Genomic DNA, 18,752 nt, shown 5'->3' with positions numbered 1-18,752 from the left:
ACCAGGGTTGTCGGGAAGAGGCCCTTGTCCTCATCAACATGGGGACAAGGTGCTTTGGGGTGGGGGGGTGCAGGGCGGCCCCCTGCCCCAAAGCGCCCACCCCCCATGTTGAGGGCATGCGGCCTGGTACGTCCAGGAGGGGGGGGAGGCGCTCGCTCGTCCCCACCCCCTTTCATGATCAGCCGGGCTGCGTGCTCGGATAAGGGTCTGGTATAGATTTTGGGGGGACCCCCATGCCGTTTTTTTGGCGTAGGGGGTTCCCCTTAAAATGCATACCAGACCTAAGGACCTGGTATGCCCCTGAAGGGGAACCCATGCCAGTTTATTTAAAATTTGACACGGCGTTCCCCCTCATGATTCATACCAAACACCTGTCAGCAATGATTGTTGCTCATCGGTAAATGAAAAAACAGTTTTCCTCTCCCGATGAGCGAGCCAGCGCGAGATGTACAGTACCCTGTTTCCGAGAACCAGCGCGAAGGGATTACATTTTCGCGGTCAGGTACTGTATACACAGACACTAATTGTGGTTTAAAAAGTCACAAATGTGAGAAATTAACCTTTAATTGCTAATTAAATTTCACCTGTGTGTGCCACCTTCTGTGTCTGTACCAAGGCCAAACATTCCAGGGTATGTAAACTTTTGATCAGGGCCATTTGGGTGATTTCTGTTATCATTATGATTTAAAAAGGATCCAAAATGATGTGATAATAAATTACTTCATGGTATCGCTATCCTTAACTAAAAGACAGTTTTTTGGCACGATCATGCCCTCAACAGGGAGGGACAAGCATGCCCCCCCTAAACCATACCAGGCCACATGCCCTCAACAGTGAGGGAAAGCATGTGCCCCCCAAACCATACCAGGCCACATGCCTTCAACAGGGAGGTATAAGCATGTGCCCCCCCAAACCAAACCAGGCCACATGCCCTCAACAAGGAGGGAAAAGATGTGCCCCCCCCAAACCATACCAGGCCACATGCCCTCAACAGGGAGGGACAAGCATGCACCCCCCCAAACCATACCAGGCCACATGCCCTCAACAGGGAGGGACAAGCATGCCCCCCCCAAACCATACCAGGCCACATCATGCCCTCAACAAAGGAAGGTGCTTTTTTAGGAGGTCCCTCCTGGCATACCACCATGACCCCATATTGATGAGGACAAGGGCCTCATCCTCACAACACTGGCAGGTGGATGTGGGGGTCTGCTAGCCAGGGGCTTTTATGAATCTTAAAGCCCCTTTTAATAATAAGGGGGCCCTCAGATACCACCCCTCACACATGAGTATGGGGTACTCATTCAATAAAAAAAAAGGTCTAACCTAGAAATAATGACACCCAAAGTTCTTTATTAAGAAAAAAATAATTCACAAAAAATGTGCCAGCAACCCGCCCACTCACCAACAAACAAAAATGACAACTAAGTACACACAACCTATCCTGATGGTACACTTAGCCAATTGGCATCCCCCTGAGCTATCCTCCGCTATATAAGGTAAGGGGTGGGGGTAGTGGTGACATCATTGATCAAATATGGCCATGTTTGGTCAATGTCATTCCAAAAAAGAGCCAGTGGCCAACTGGCCATATTTAGGCAGTGATATTACTGGTATCTTTAAGCAAAAAGGTGGAGATTCCCTGTGATGTCAGTGGTATCTAAGGAGCACTGTGGGTGTTCCATTGGGAATCAGTGATAGCGGGATGTTGTCATATTTAGAAGCCGCTTCTATATATGATTTTCAGCTCCTATAGAACAGGGGTAAGAACAGGCTAATGTTCTGGCATTCATCCACACAACCAGACCGAGCTGACTAAGAGACAGAAATTGTTCATTACCCTGAAACCCATTAACCTTTGGCCCTGGAAGGCTGGACTAGGCAGTAAAATATTTCTATCCCCCTTGGTGGGAGTGGAGATGACCCATCTATAACGATATACAGTACATTCACACACAGCACAAGGCCGTGTTCACACTATGAGGAGTTTCTGCAGTTCCTCGGATCTCCACAAGGGGGTGATCTCACTTCTACCCAGACAGGAAGTCTCTATGGAAAACAGGAAGTGATGTCAGGTACAGACAGGAAGTTCCGGGTGAGAGGTGAGTCTGGAGGAAGTATAGGGGAGACATTGCTGGAACTGGCAGGAGAGGAGGTAATAAGATATTATTTTCTATTTACACCCAGTAACCCCCCCCGTCATGTTCCGTCCTCTTCCTCCATAGTCACTGTGACGTCTTTTATCCCCAGCAGATGATGATACACACATATATAGTGTGGAAACCTAGATTAACCCCATTCAGGGTCAGAACATTTCCCCACTTATGGGTCTGGAACATTCTCTTCATTTTGGAGATAAATACTAGTAATATGTTCCTCTAAACAAACAGCACTGACAATAAATAGACAAGACAATGACCATCCTGACCATACATGGCCTACAAAGGGCAATTATTACACTACATAGGCAGCCAATGGGCAATCATTACAATATGTGGCCAACAAAATGATGCAGTGCAATACCTTCCAATAAAACAGGCTCTGGCAGTGCCTGTTGCTGGAACGCAGAGCTCCAGGAACCAACTGCCACTCTGTACAATGTCCTGGATACTAAAAGGAGAAATACAGCCAAAGATCGTTTGGCTGTACTTCTCCTATGGATTACAGGAGTGCAAATCGTTTTACACTCCTGTGACCCGTTTTCAGCAAAAAGGGAATGAAGTCCGCTCTCTGCTGACGTCACCAATGTCAGTTTAGGCACCGCGTCGTCCCGACCACGGAGCCTCGATCCGCCAGGTACCTGGACTGACACCCGTCTCAGCCTCTCAGTGAGCGGCTGAGAGCCTGAGACGGCCGCTCCACAGCCCAGCACTCCGGCGAGCAATGAGGGGGCAGAGCAGAGAGCTTTCACTGACAGTCTGCAGCTCTCTGTGAGAAAACTGAGTGATCGGTGGTGTTCGATCGCTCAGGTCCTCAGTGTAGAGGCGCCGGGGGACAGATGCAGCATCCACCGAGGTATGTATGAAACTACAAAAAAAAAAACTTTACTTCTCTTTAAAGTATACTTGGCAACAAAAAGAGCAAATCCCTCGCCCCTGCTGTTCTCCTCCTACCCACACAGGGCTGCCATTGGAGGGAAGAGAACAGAATACTTCCCCGACTCTAAACAATCTAAAATAAAAATGTGCCAATGGGGGCAATAGTTCTTAAATGTACAACGACCCTCCTATTACCCCCCTCACATCCACATCCTGATATTGTGTGGCCAACACCATCCAAATAATTCTTACTTTCATTTCCCGAAGTTATCTGCCTACAAAAAGATCTTTATAGATCAATTGATGACCAATGAGGATGGAGGAGGACCGGAGTCACATGACTGAGAGGATACTAAACCTCACCCTGGAGATCATCTACCTGCTGACCGGAGAGGTGAGGAGGATTCTGGGAGGTCACATGACATCACTCTTATCTCTATTAATAAAACACAGACCTGACCGGAGAGGTGAGGAGGATTCTGGGAGGTCACATGACATCACTCTTATCTCTATTAATAGAACAAACCTGACTGGAGAGGTGAGGAGGATTCTGGGAGGTCACATGACATCACTCTTATCTCTATTAATAAAACACAGACCTGACTGGAGAGGTGAGGATTCTGGGAGGTCACATGACATCACTCTTATCTCTATTAATAAAACACAGACCTGACCGGAGAGGTGAGGAGGATTCTGGGAGGTCACATGACATCACTCTTATCTCTATTAATAAAACACAGACCTGACCGGAGAGGTGAGGAGGATTCTGGGAGGTCACATGACATCACTCTTATCTCTATTAATAAAACACAGACCTGACCAGAGAGGTGAGGAGGATTCTGGGAGGTCACATGACATCAATCTTCTCTCTAATAATAAAACACAGACCTGACCGGAGAGGTGAGGAGGATTCTGGGATTCTTACATGATATTCCTATTGGTTCTCCAATACAGAGATTTCCTCTTCTGAAGTCAGGTGCTCATATGACCATCACAGTGCCTCCATGTGACTCCCTAAAACCTGAGAGACACAACATGGAGAAGATTCTAGAAGTCACCAAGAAGATGATGGAGCTGCTGACAGGAGAGGTGAGCGGTGCTGGGAATTCTGGGACATTATCCAGTAACAGACAAGGGTTGTGTCTGGATGGTGACTGTATCATTGTGTGTGTCAGGTTCCTATAAGGTGTCAGGATGTCACTGTCTATTTCTCCATGGAGGAGTGGGAGTATTTAGAAGGACACAAGGATCTCTACAAGGACGTCATGATGGACAATCAGCCGCCCCTCACATCACCGGGTAAGAGGAGACTTTATTGTAAAGGAGAGAGCAGTACGGAGGGTCCACCTAGATCCCCCATCATCTGATAAACACATAGAAACAATGTATTCAGTCAGTGTGTGTGTTTCCTACAGATGGATCCAGTAATGGGAACCCACCAGAGAGATGTCCCCGTCCTCTATATTCCCGGGATTCCACACAGGAAGATCACACCATCCCTCACCATCATCAGGTAGATGAGGAACAATCACTGATAGTATTAGGATCTGTACATTATCTGCATTGTTACAATGAATGTCATTTTTATTTTACATTTAGAGTGGAAACCTGAGAGATTCTAAAGTTGAGGTTAAAGAAGAGATAAAAGAGGAGGATGATGAAGATGGGGTGATGAAGGAATCTGTATATCTAAAAGGACACACAGATCTGTACCAGGACACCACGGTGGAGTCATCCAGCTACAGAAACCCACCAGAGAGATGTCCCCGTCCTCTGTATTCCCGGGATTCCACACAGGAAGATCACACCACCCCTCACTGTTACAAGGTTGGTAGTTCGGAGCATCTAGAACATGGACTCGTGGAGACAATCTATGGATTTAATTATAGTATGTGATAGCAGCAGATCTTTTTTTATAACTTTTTGGTTTAGGGTGAAGATCTGATAGATATAAAAGTTGAAGTTAAAGCAGAAGAAGAAGAGACGTATGTGAGGGATGATCAGCAGTCTATGGAGGAGGATGGAATAACGGGGACATTTATAGAGGACACTCCTACAGAGATCAGCACAGGTGGGTCATTAACACTAAATACATTCCTCCACCTATACTGCTCACTGATTGGTCTAGAGTAGGGGAGGGACTGGGTGATATCAGCCTGTAATACCCTGGTCACTTTCCTGAGCTGGGTTCCCCATCCTGTATTCCTGTATTTCTCTCAGATAATTTTCCTTCTCTGTGCTGCAGACACAATTTATGTATCTAGACTGGATTTATGGAGATTCTGGGGTTCAGCTGGCAGCAAAATGTTGATTTTTACCAAAAGCGTTGCTTGACCTAGACACCTGGGGTATGCAACTTGGGTCTTCTGCCCCATGCCAGGGTATAGCAGGATCTCTATCTTTGCCATTCTCCCGGGATTACTTGCTCTGTTGTTTGCTGGCTGTGCCGGGTGGAGGGATATGTCTGTATAGTCTCAGACCCAAGTCACTGAGTGCAGTCTCAGGAGATGGGAGGCAGCGGTGTGGGACCTCTGCAACTTGTCTCCAGTAAACATTTAGGTTACACTGATTACTGAATACCAATATTATGAGTCCTGACTTTTATAGTTGACAATATACATTGCAAATGATGTAGTCCAAAGCCCTGCACTATATACTCTATATTGTACATTCATACTCCTGACCCCTGCACTATATACTCTATGTTGTACATACATAATTCTGATACTATATAGTCCTATCTGCTGTATCTTATACAATATGTTGTACATTACATAGTCCTGACTTTTGCTCTCTGCCCTCTACCTACTGCAGGACTTCTTGTGTTGGGAAGATGGCAAAGAGTGATAGAGGGGGTGGGGACACTCGTCCTATAATACCTTCATCACTGTCACTCCTATAAAAGACAGTTCTCGTTGTTTCCTCACTCTCTGACTAAGGTCCATGAATAAAGAAATGAACTGGTAGGAGATCAGAGGACCCATTTACTAGTTATCTTGAGGGGGGAATTGTAAGATCCTCAGAGACAAAGCTGCCTGATGTGGGCGGAGTCCTAGTTTAGGGGAACCAATCTGCTCATGTCTAGTAATAATCTTTTTATTTCTATTTTAGTAGATGGACGGGAGATGAGGAAAACCTCAGAGGATTGTCTCACTTTGTCTCCAGACTGTAAAGTAGAAGATGAGGACATCACACAGTATAGTCCAGGAGAAAACCCGACTACCTCAAATGTCCATCCGGCACCACACAGTGTAGATGGACCATCGTATTCCTCTTATCCTGAGGAACCTCAGACTGTGAGGGACGGTGCCGGACCATCGTATTCCTCTTATCCTGAGGAACCTCAGACTGTGAGGGACGGTGCCGGACCATCGTATTCCTCTTATCCTGAGGAACCTCAGACTGTGCGGGACGGTGCCGGACCATCGTATTCCTCTTATCCTGAGGAACCTCAGACTGTGCGGGACGGTGCCGGACCATCGTATTCCTCTTATCCTGAGGAACCTCAGACTGTGAGGGACGGTGCCGGACCATCGTATTCCTCTTATCCTGAGGAACCTCAGACTGTGCGGGACGGTGCCGGACCATCGTATTCCTCTTATCCTGAGGAACCTCAGACTGTGCGGGACGGTGCCGGACCATCGTATTCCTCTTATCCTGAGGAACCTCAGACCATGAGGGACAGTGCCATCTTTCCAACAGATAAGAGGTTTTCCTGTACGGAGTGTGGGAAGTGTTTCCGATTTAAGCCCAAACTTAATGAGCATAAAATAACCCACACAGGTGAGAAGTCACATTCCTGTCCTGAGTGTGGGAGAGTTTGTTTAACAGCGTCCCAGCTTTCCACACATCTGAGATATCACAAGGGTGAGACGCCATATCCCTGTTCTGAATGTGGAAAATGTTATTCAAGAATTTCAAATCTTTACAGACATCAGAGATTGCACACAGGCGAGAAGCCGTATTCCTGTTCTGAGTGCGGGAAATGTTTTGTACAAAAATCAGAACTTGTCACACATCAGAGATCTCACATGGGGGAGAAGTCTCATTCCTCTTGTCCTGAGTGCGGGAAATGTTTTTCAAGGAAGGAACATCTCGTCAGACATCAGAGATCTCACACGGGTGAGAAGCCGTATTCCTGTCCTGAGTGTGCAAAATGTTTTTCAAGGAAGTTCTATCTTTACAGGCACCAGAGGTCTCACACAGGTGAGAAGCCGTTTTCCTGTCCTGAGTGTGGGAAATGTTTTTCAAGGAAGTCACATCTTTACACACATCTGAGATCTCACACGGGGGAGAAGCCGTATTTCTGTCTTGAGTGTGGGAAATGCTTTACGCAAAGGACCCATCTTTACACACATCAGAGATCTCACACGGGTGAGAAGCCGTATTCCTGTCCTGAGTGCGGGAAATGTTTTCCACAGAAGTCCGAACTTTACAGACATCAGAGCTCTCACACGGGAGAGAAGCCACATCCCTGTCCTGAGTGCGGGAAATGTTTTTCACAGAAGTCAAGTCTTTACAGACATCAGCGATTTCACACGGGGGAGAAGCCACGTTCCTGTCCTGAGTGAGGGAATGCATCCGCCCCTGAAGATTGGCAATCACGCCATGAAACGCGTCGGGCATACACAGATGCAATATGATTCAACTTTAGGACCTACCTCGGTTTCAGTGTTTCCCCTCATGGGAGGATTTTTTAGCAATGCGAGGAATAAGTCGTTTTACTATGTTTATGGTTTTTTGCATCATGCTTTTTACATGTTTACTATTATGTATGTACTTTAAAATGCATGCTCTGCTGGGTGTTTTAGACTAGTAAACACATCCGTATTACACTGTCCTATCCTTGAGTCCTTTCATGCACTCCTCATTTAAAGTCCCAAAACCCTCTCTCTTCTGAGTGAGGGAATTGTTCCTCACTGAAGTCCTGTCTTCCTGTACATCAGGGATCCCACACAACCCTCGAGGTGTATTAGTGTCTTGAGTGTGGGAAATGTCTTGTATATGAATGTTGCTGGACATGTGGGGAAGAAGCACACCCTGATATACACCTTAGATATACTCCATGGCTGATCTTCATCATGTAAGAAACAGTTGATAAGGAGATCAGAGATCACCAAAGACATGGATGAAGTGTTGTACCGTGTTGGCCATTGATAGCAGGAGAAAAATAAAAATGGAGTCATTACCTCTCATTGGCTGAGTACATTTTGTGGTGTAAATTCTTGCAAGAGGTCTGTTTTCTCAAGTTGTCTTTCAGGGCGAAACACGTTAACCCCACCACTTAAAAGGCAGTCCTCTAGGCCTTTGAAAATAAAAATGGAGTCATTACCTTTTATTGGCTGAGTACATTTAGTGGTGTAAACTCTTGCAAGAGGTCTGTTTTCTCAAGTCGTCTTTCAGGACGAAACGCGTTAACCCCACCACTTAAAAGGCGGTCCTCTAGGCCTTTGGAAAAAAAAATGGAGTCATTACCTCTCGTTGGCTGAGTACATTTTGTGGTGGAAGATTTCACAAACACTTACAGGTCTGTTTAAAAAAAAAATAGTTCAACAAATGTGACGCACATTCACTGAGCCGCTATGAATGTTGGTCGTACTTTATTTAATACAATGATTTCCTATGGTCATTGGCTCCATCTAGTGGCAATAATTCAGAATTGCACTATTGTTTCTGGTGGAGGTATCTCAGGAATAATTCCTCATTATGGCCGCTCGATGGAGCTGACGATCACTGTATTAAATAAATTACAGCCAGAATTTATCACAGATCGGCAAATGGTTGTCTCATTCTTCCAACAAATTTTTTGTAAATAGACCCCTTTGTTTACTATGTCAGTCATGGTCTCATACAAATAACAGAAGTATCATTATCATGTACTTATGAGTACAGTAGACATTGAAGAACATACAGTGGGGGGGAAAAATTATTTGATCCCCTGCAGATTGTGTAAGTTTGCCCACTTACACAGAAATGAAGGGTCTATATAGGTGTATTGTATATGATAGAGACAGAATATCAGCCAAAAATACAGAAAATAACATAAATGCTATAAATAAAGTTGCAGTTCAGTAAGTAAAATAAGTATTTGATCTCCAAGCAAAACATGACTTAGCAGTTGGTGGAGAAACCCTTGTTGGCAATCACAGAGGTAAGACATTTGTAGTCGGTGACCAGGTTTGCACACATCTCAGGATGGATTTTGGTCCACTCTTCTTTACAGGTCTTCTCTAAATCGTTAAGGAAGTTTCTTGGCACTCGCTTGGTAACTCGAAGTTTCAGCTCCCTCCATAAATTTTCTATAGGATTAAGGTCTGGAGACTGGCTAGGCCACTACATGACCTTAATGTGCTTTTTCTTGAGCCACTATTTTGTTGTCTTGGTGGTATATTTTGGGTCATTGTTATGCTGGACGACCCATCCTGGACCCATCTTCAGTGTTCTAGCTGAAGGAAGAAGGTTCTCATCCAAGATTTTACAATACGTGGCCCCGTCCTTTGACCTCTTAATGCGGCAAAGTGGGCCTGTGCCTTTAGTAGAGAAACAGCCCCAAAGCATCATGTTTCCACCTCCGTGCTTGGGTGTTCTTTGGGTCATAGTCAGCATTTTTATTTCTCCAAACATAGTGAGTCGAGTTAATGCCAAACAGCTCAATTTTGGTCTCATCTGACCACAGCACTTCCCCAATCCTTCTCTGAATCATTAAGATGTTCATTGGCATGACTGTACATGTGCCTTCTTGAGGAGGGAAACTCGCCGTGTTTGGAGGAAGAAAAATGCTGACTTTTGCCCTAAGAACACCATCCCTACAGTCAAGCACGCGGGTGGAAACATTATGCTTTAGGGCTGTTTCTCTGCTAAAGGTACAGACCAACTTTGCCGCATTGAGGGGCCAATGGCCAGGGCCATGTATTGTAAAATCTTGGATGAGAACCGTCTTCCCTCAGCCAGAACACTGAAGATGGGTCGTGGATGGGTCTTCCAGCATGACAATGACCCAAAACATACCACCAAGGCAACAAAGGAGTGGCTCAAGATGAAGCACATTAAGGTCATGGAGTGGCCTAGCCAGTCTCCAGACCTTAATCCTATAGAACATTTGTGGAGAGAGCTGAAAATTGAAGTTGCCCAAAAACCTTACGGATTTAGAGAAGATCTGTAAAGAAGAAGGGTTCAAAATCCCTCCTGAGATGTGTGCAAACCTGGCCACCAACTCTGTGCTTGCCAACAAGTGTTTCTCCACCAAGTAATGTTTTGCTTGGGGATTACATACTTATTTTACCCAACTGCAACTCCATTTATAATATTTTTATCGTGTTTTTTTCTGGATTTTTGGTTGATATTCTGTATATATCATTTAAAATAAACCTATGATAAAAATTATAGACACTTAATTTCTTTGTAAGTGGGCAAACTTACACAATCTGCAAGGGATCAAATCATTATTTTCCCCACTGTAGGTTAATTAAACCAACCGTTGATTTAAACAGAAAATATAACATTTGGCCTCAAGATGGTGATAATTATCTTAGGGATTAGTTCTAGCTAGTGGTCAAAAGGGGTATTTTCCATTTTAAATCAATCGAAAACATTTGACCACCAAATTGTCTAATAACATTTATTCTTTGCCTCCGTTCGCACAGAAGAAACGTAAATGCAATTTCACTGGGGGAATTACTATGCAAAAGTTTTATAAATAGACCCCTAAATGTCAGGAGACGCTGTTTTAAAGATGGGAAGTAGAGTTGGGCTGAACACCCCCTGCAAAATTTCGGAGCTGAACAACTAATCCCATTAAAGTCTATGGGACCTGAACTGGAAAAATCAAATGTGCCCATTTGGAAGGTTTATATGTAAGTAATTGAGCATACAAAGGATATGAGAGTCCAGGTACTGCCCTGGGGGACATGTATCAATGAAAAAAAAGTTTGTAAAAGAAGATAATTTTTAAATGAGCAGTGATTTATTGATTGATGCTTAAAGTAAAATAATAAAAATGGAAAATTCCTTTAACTGTAGTGCCTGGGGGGGGGGGGGGGGAGTCGACTTAGTCTGCCTGTAAAGTAGCACATCTGTATCATGTATAGAACCTGCTGCAGCAATAATGCCATTTATAAACACAAAAAAAAAAAACATTTTCCCTGCAGGCTTTCTTTTTTTTTATAAACAACTTGGGGAGCCAGACTGTGTGATGAGGCCGAAATTTAGTGCACTCGGAACAAGGTTAGAGATTTTTTGGATAAATTCTTGTGTCTTTTTCGTAGACTTTGGTAAGAAGTAACAGGTGTGGAAAAATTGGGCTTTGGGTGTCTGTGGTGCCTTCACGCTGTGACCCTATAGAGGTACTCTTGATGAATGCAATAATTGGCCTTGCTTTCAAAATTTGAAATGATATGCACCTGTCAAACACACGTGGAAATATTGATCCTTGGGTCTTAATTGTGCCCATTCAACCTATACCAAAAAATCTCTTCAGGATAAAATCAACACCCACAAAGCTAGGCAGCCTAGACAGTTTTGCATGTATTCCACACCCCAAAAACACTTAATCGGCAACGTCAGCATCAGGGGCTTAATAGCTGCTGCTAATCCAGGAATGATTCATTTTGATAAATGTCAACCGGTCAATGGAGTCTGTGGACTGACGTGCTCTTTTATCTGTCACAAAACCTCCCTCAGCATGGAATGACTGTTCAGAAAGCACGCTGGATGCAGGGCAGCCCTGCAGCTCAATTGCATGCTGGACAAGTTCTGGGCAGTGGTCTATTCTCATAACCCAGTGGATCATCAACTGGAAAGCTCTCCAAGTCTGTTTTCGCCCCTAGCTAATCTCCCACCAGATGATGCAGACGATTCCAATAGGATGTGGTAGCTGACAGCCCTTTTGAAATGCATCACCGAGGTGGCCCCCTTCTCCACCACTCCTTTCTTGACCAACAGAAGTCTCAAAACTAGCTTTTCCATGAGACTGTAACCTACCAGAGTCTGGAAAGGCATTAAATAAACTCCTCTTTAAGGTGTGCCCGAGATTTTTCATCCTCTGGTCTGTCTGTGAGGGCAGGAGGAGTTCCCAGACTTTCCCTTTGTAATGGTGGTCAAGTAGGGTTGCGAACCAATAGAAATCCCTTGCCTTGATGCCACAAATTATAGGGTCCTTTTGCAGGCTTTGAAGAATGAGGGAGGCATGAGAAGCAGAGTCCTCGTGGTCACTGAGGATTAGAGTATCAATGCCTCCAAAGCTGCCATCATCCTCCCCCTTTTTTTTTTTTTTTAAATCTTTATTTAAATTATATATATATCCATACAAAAAATAACATTTAATCATACACCTATACAATGACACCTCCCCTCATATCCCCTAACCTCCCCCACCCACCTCCCCACTAAACCAAACCCCCCCTCCCCACCCCGCAGACTCTTCTCTTATATCTCCGACCAGGTACCTTCGCCTCGCCTGCCCAGCTGGTGTCAAATTAATTCAGCCTCTTCTCAGCATACCTCGCAGACTTCTTAAAGGCCACCCAACTTGCACATCTACCTCCCACTGTCTCTTGCTCCCTATTTGGAGGATCTATTGCCCTTTTCTCTAAATTATACGTTTCCTGTACTCTTAGGAACCAATCACTGATCTTAGGGCCTTCGACCTTCTGCCATTTTTTCGGGATTTTGCTTTTTGCTGCATTCAATAGCACGGGGATAATGGACACGTTATACCCTCGTCCTTTTGCAGGCTTTGAAGAGGCATGAGAAGCAGAGTCCTCATGGTCACTGAGGATTAGAGTATCAATGCCTCCAAAGCTGCCATCATCCTCCTCCTGTGTGTTCTGTGGCGTCGCAAGAATGGTGTCTGCATAAAGCAGGCCTTGAGAGGAAAGGAAGTCCTCCTTATCCTCCCGCTGCTCTACTTCGAGTGCACTGTCCATAATGCCATGCAGAGTCTGCTCCAGCAGGAACACAACTGGGATTGTGTCACTGATACATGCATTGTCACAGCTCACCATCCTTGTGGCCTCCTCAAATGGTCACAGTACAGTGCATGCATCCTTCATCAGCAGCAATTGGCATAGGGAAAAAAAGCCGAGGCGGCCTGAGCCTGTTGTCGTGCCGTACTGGCACAGGTACTCGTTGACAGTCCTCTGATGCATGTATAGCCGCTGCAGCATTACCAAGTCCACCTGGTGGGCATGTCACGAATCAGGCGGTTTATGGGCAGGTGTAATTCCCACTGAATTTCAGCCAACCGAGCACTGGCTGTGTATGACCGTCTGAAATGGCTACAGACTCTTCTGGCCTGTCTTAGTAATCTTGCAACCCTGGGTACGTACTTAGGAAATGCTGCACCACCAAATTGAGGACATGTGCCAGGCATGGCACATGTGTCAACTTTCCATGTCTAAGGGCTGACAGGAGGTTTGAGTCATTATCGGACACCACCATTCCTGGCTCCAGCTGGCGTGGTGTGAACCACCTCTGGTCCTGTCCCTGCAGAGCTGCAAGAATCTCTGCTCCGGTGTGGTTCCCGTCCCCTAAACACATCAGCTGAAGCACTGCATGGCACCTTTTAGTCTGACTCATGGAATAGCCCTTTGAACGCTTAGGGGGTACCTGATGTTCATAGGACAATTCTGCAGAGAAGGGCATGGAGGTGGCGGAGGAGGAGGGGGTAGAGCTCTAAGGTCTGGCATCATCACCACCAGCTGTATGGAGATGTGGGGGCACAACAAGCTGCTGCACCGAGCCCTGTCCTGCATCCTTTTGAGTTGCAAGCAGCGTTACCCTGTGTGCTGTGAACAAAATATATCATCCCTGCCCATGCTTGCTGGACCACGTGTCAGCACTTAAGGTGTTTTTTTACGGCTGACTGCCTTGCCCAATGATGCCAGAACATTCTCTTCCACGTGATGGTAGAGAGATGGAACGGCCTTACGTGAAAAGTAGTAGCGACTAGGAACCTGCCATTGTGGTACAGAACATTGTGCAAATTCACAGAAGGGGGCAGAATCCACCAGGCTGAAAGGCAGAAGTTGGAGGGTCAACAGCTTTGACAAGCTTGCATTTAGACGCTGGGCATGTGGGTGGCAGGGACTGAATTTTTTTTTCCGCTGCAGCAGATGGGGCAAAGAAATTTGCCAGCTACAGTCTACAGCTGGTGGTGTGCTTCTGGCAGATGTGCTGCTAGGACCTGGGACAACCTGTGCTATACCATCATCCCTGTCAGTGGAGGCTGCTGAGAGGTAATGACTCAGTATAGCAGGGGCAGACTGAAGTGGGTAAGGAGGAGGAGGAGGGATAGATTTATGCTCCTTTTATGAGGCTTTTACAGTAGTTGCTCTTGTCAACAGGCTGAGTGGTTGGACTTTAAATGCCTTGTTAGGCATGTGGTACCCAAATGGTTGGTGTTTTTGCCATGTTTGATGTGCCTGAGAAACAGTTTGCAGATAGCAACAGTGTGATCTGCTGCAGATGTGCTGAAAAAGGCCCAGACAGCTGAGCTTTGGAGAGTGGGCCGGGAGATAACAGCTGCAGAATGTGATGGAATAGGGTGGCTGCTCTCTACTCTTTCTTGATGTCGGCCTCCTTGGGATTGTGCCGCCTCACCTTCAGTTTCCTCCTCTGCTCTATCTGGCACCCAAGTCGCATCAGTGACATCATCATCATCTCCATCTCCTCCATCTTCATCATTACCACTGGAGACAACTTGGCAATACGCTGCGGCTTGGGGAACATGAATGCCAATTTGTCTGCCAGTGTTCCTCCCTCTCTCTAGGCTCATGTTCCATTCATCCTCAACCTCAGAACCAACATCTGAATCCAGTAATGGCTGGGCATCATCAAGGTGCAAGTGGCTGGCGCTGTGGTCAAATAACTCAGCTGACTCCTCAATGGCTGATGTTGGGGCTATGGCAGGAATAGATGTGGACAAGGAGGCAGGTTTATCCACTCTGGCAACTACAGCAGACTGCACACTTGTCTCTGCTTGCGTGACAGAGGATGAGGAAGGTTTAGTAAGCCAGTCCACCACCTCCTCTGCATGCTGTGGCTGGATAGCACGGGCAAACTCACTAAACAGAGGAAATGTTGCCCTGCCTGAGTAGTGACCACCAAGTCCACCTTTGCCTGTGGACACATTAGTTGCTGGCCCCCTTACAGTGCCAAGGGAACGTTTGCCTCTCCTTGTTGTCCTCCCAGACATTATTGGGATGAGGGGGCTGTGCTTATAAGCAAATGTAAAGAAGTTGAAATCTGTACGTAGATGCACTTTAATCACGGTCTCACTACACTACAGTGAAACTATCTGAGCTGTCCCTACTCTAGCTGCACACTATGCAAAGCTGAATGATGGTCCTCCTCACTACACTCACACTATCCCTAGACTGACACTAAACTAATATTCTACACTGACAATTGAAGCAAAATAGCACAGTATAGCACACAAACTAACTGATAGCACTGAACAGAGCCCTGTTCTATCTCTCTCCACGCCAAAATCACACTGAAAATGGCTGCCATTGAAAGAATACTTTTATACTGTGGGGCAGGAATGAGCCATGATTGGATAAAGTCATGATGACAGTGTCCAATCATGACTCTGACAGTGCTCTGTGCCCTGATTGGCTGAAGCTTTCACTGCTTCAGCCAATCAGGGCTTGCAATGCACTGTTCAGCACCACAATGCATTGTGGTCAGTTCGAGGGGCCGAACAAACAGTTAAACTACCAGTTTGTTCGGCTGTTCGTCGAACATCCGAACAGCTAAAGTTTGGCCCGAAATTATGCTCGGGCCGAACCGTTCACCCATTCCTAGTCAGCAATAACGTGGACCTTGCAGCTGACTGCCTTTCCCAACGATGCCACAACATTGCCTTCCACGTGATGGTACAGAGCTGGAATGGCCTTACATGCAAAGAAATAGCGACTGGGAGCCTGCCATTGTGGTACAGCACATTCTGCAAATTCACAGAAGGGGGCAGAATATACCATACAGAAAGGCAGGAGTTGAAAAGCCAGCAATTTAGATGGGTGGCAGTGACTGTATTTTTTTTTCTTTGCCGCAGCAGCTAGGGAAGAGAAATTTGCCTGCTATACTCTACAACTGGTGGTGTGCTGCTGGCAGACGTGCTGCAAGGTTCTGTAACACCCTTCGCTTTACCATGATCCCTGTCAGTGGAGGCTGCTGAGAGGTCATGAGATACAGCTGGGGTAGGACCTGAAAGGTGACGAGGAGCAAAATTGCATCCCTTTTGTGTGGCTTTTAGGTGCTCTTACCAGAAGGAATAGCTGTGGATAAGGAAGCAGAATAGGCCACACTGACAGCTATGGTGGACTGCGCACTAGTCTCTGCAGGGGGTGGGTGGAGGATGAGGATGGTTTAGTAAGCCAGTCCACCACCTCCTCTGCATCACTAAACAGAGAAAATGGTGCCCTGCCTGAGGATGGACCACGTCAACCTTTGCCTGTGGACACATATGCTGCTGGCGCCCTCACAGTGCCATGGGAACGTCTGCCTCTCTCTTAGTTGGCCTCCCAGAAATGATGCGGGGGGGGGGGCTTATTACCGAAATGTAATAGAGAAGGAAAAATGTGGATGTGGATGCACTTTAATCAATGGAAAGTGGTGTTTGGTGCACTTTAACCTGAGTACTTACTACACAGACACACTCCACTGACACACAACAATATACTGCAGTAAAATTGCCTTAATGAACTTCAATATACTGCAGTAAAAGTGCCCTGACCCACTTAAATATGCTGCAGTAAAAGTGCACTAGCACACTTCAATATACTACAGTAAAAGTGCCCTGACCCACTTCAATATACTGCAGTAAAAGTGCCCTGACCCACTTAAATATGCTGCAGTAAAAGTGCACTAGCACACTTCAATATACTACAGTAAAAGTGCCCTGACCCACTTCAATATACTGCAGTAAAAGTGCTCGGACGCACTTCAATATACTGCAGTGAAAAAAGTGCACTAACACACTTCAATATACTGCAGTAAAAGTGCCCTGACACACTTCAGTAAATTGCTGTAAAAGTGCCCTGATGCACTTCAATATACTGCAGTAAAAGTGCCCTGATGCACTTCAATATACTGCAGTAAAAGTGCCCTGACACACTTCAATATACTGCAGTAAAAGTGACGCACTTCAATATACTGCAGTAAAATATACCACAGTAAAATTACACTAGCACACTTCAATATACTGCAGTAAAATAGCGCTTACGCACTTCAATATACTGCAGTAAAAGTGCCCTGACCCACTTCAATATACTGCAGTGAAAGTGCTCTGATGCACTTCAATATGCTGCAGTAAAAGTGCCCTAACGCACTTCAATATACTGCAGTAAAATTGCACTAAAGCACTTCAATATAGTGCAATAAAAGTACACTAACGCAGCTCATAATATTGTAGTAAAAGTTCACTAATGCACTTCAATATACTGCAGTAAAAGTGCACTAAGGTACTTCAATATATTGCAGTAAAAGTGCCCTGACTCCTTTCAATATACTGCATTAAAAGGGCACTAACGCAGTTCATAATATTGCAGTAAAAGTTCACTAACACACTTCAATATACTGCAGTAAAAGTCCACTAAGGCACTTCAATGTATTGCAGTTAAAGTGCAGTGACACACTTCAATATACTGCAGTAAAAGTGCCCTGACGCACTTCAATAAATTGCTGAAAAAGTGCATTGATGCAATTCAATATACTGCAGTAAAAGTGCCCTGACGCACTTCAATAAATTGCTGTAAAAGTGCACTAACGCAATTCAATATACTGCAGTAAAAGTGCACTAAGGCACTTCAATATATTGCAGTAAAAATGCCCTGACACACTTTAATATACTGCAGTAAAAATGCATTGATGCACTTCAATAAATTGCTGTAAAAGTGCCCTGATGCACTTCAATATACTGCAGTAAAAGTGCCCTGACCAACTTCAATATACTGCAGTAAAAGTGCCCTGACACACTTCAATATACTGAAGTAAAAGTGCACTGACGCACTTCAATAAATTGCTGTAAAAATGCACTAACGCAATTCAATATACTGCAGTAAAAGCGCACTGACACACTTTAATATACTGCAGTAAAAATGCATTGACGCACTTCAATATACTGCAGTAAAAGTGCCCTGACGCACTTCAATAAATTGCTGTAAAAGTGCCCTGATGCACTTCAATAAATTGCTGTAAAAGTGCCCTGATGCACTTCAATATACTGTAGTAAAAGTGCCCTGACACACTTCAATATACTGCAGTAAAAGTGCCCTGACCAACTTCAATATACTGCAGTAAAAGTGCCCTGACGCACTTCAATATACTGCAGTAAAAGTGCCCTGATGCACTTCGATAAATTGCTGTAAAAGTGCCCCGTTAGACTTCAATATACTACAGTAAAAGTGCACTGACACACTTCAATATACTGCAGTAAAAGTGCCCTGACACTCTACTCTGACACACCTCAATAAACTTCAGGAAACCTGCCCTGAAACATTAAACTAACACTAAGGTATAAATGAACGGTCGTACTACACTCATACACTCACACTGCACTATCACTATATTCACACTACACTGACACTCTACACTCACAATAGCAAACTAACTCACTAGTAGCAATAAACAAAGCCCTGTTCTATCCCTCTCCACTCCGATATCACGCTGCAAACATCTGCTCTGGGAAGGAACCTTTTATAGTGTGGGGTGGGT

General features: G+C 45.2%; 1 protein-coding gene across 1 annotated transcript in view; it reads left to right on the top strand.

Moving 5' to 3' along the window:
- The first annotated feature begins 2,070 nt into the window (after window positions 1–2,070).
- Window positions 2,071–18,752, top strand: part of LOC141106784 (uncharacterized) — a 70,377-nt gene continuing 53,695 nt past the window's right edge. Inside the window, exons 1-9 of the mRNA XM_073597712.1 lie at window positions 2,071–2,155; window positions 3,306–3,432; window positions 3,993–4,127; window positions 4,214–4,337; window positions 4,454–4,551; window positions 4,638–4,865; window positions 4,971–5,109; window positions 6,150–7,603; window positions 11,303–11,315. Of these exons, the coding sequence (XP_073453813.1) occupies window positions 3,349–3,432; window positions 3,993–4,127; window positions 4,214–4,337; window positions 4,454–4,551; window positions 4,638–4,865; window positions 4,971–5,109; window positions 6,150–7,603; window positions 11,303–11,315 (2,275 nt within the window). The 5' untranslated portion in view covers window positions 2,071–2,155; window positions 3,306–3,348. The remainder of the gene's footprint in view (window positions 2,156–3,305; window positions 3,433–3,992; window positions 4,128–4,213; window positions 4,338–4,453; window positions 4,552–4,637; window positions 4,866–4,970; window positions 5,110–6,149; window positions 7,604–11,302; window positions 11,316–18,752) is intronic.

The sequence above is a fragment of the Aquarana catesbeiana genome, linkage group LG08, assembly GCF_042186555.1.
Source record: "Aquarana catesbeiana isolate 2022-GZ linkage group LG08, ASM4218655v1, whole genome shotgun sequence".
Taxonomy (NCBI): domain Eukaryota; kingdom Metazoa; phylum Chordata; class Amphibia; order Anura; family Ranidae; genus Aquarana; species Aquarana catesbeiana.
This window is presented reverse-complemented; position numbering and strand designations above follow the sequence as displayed.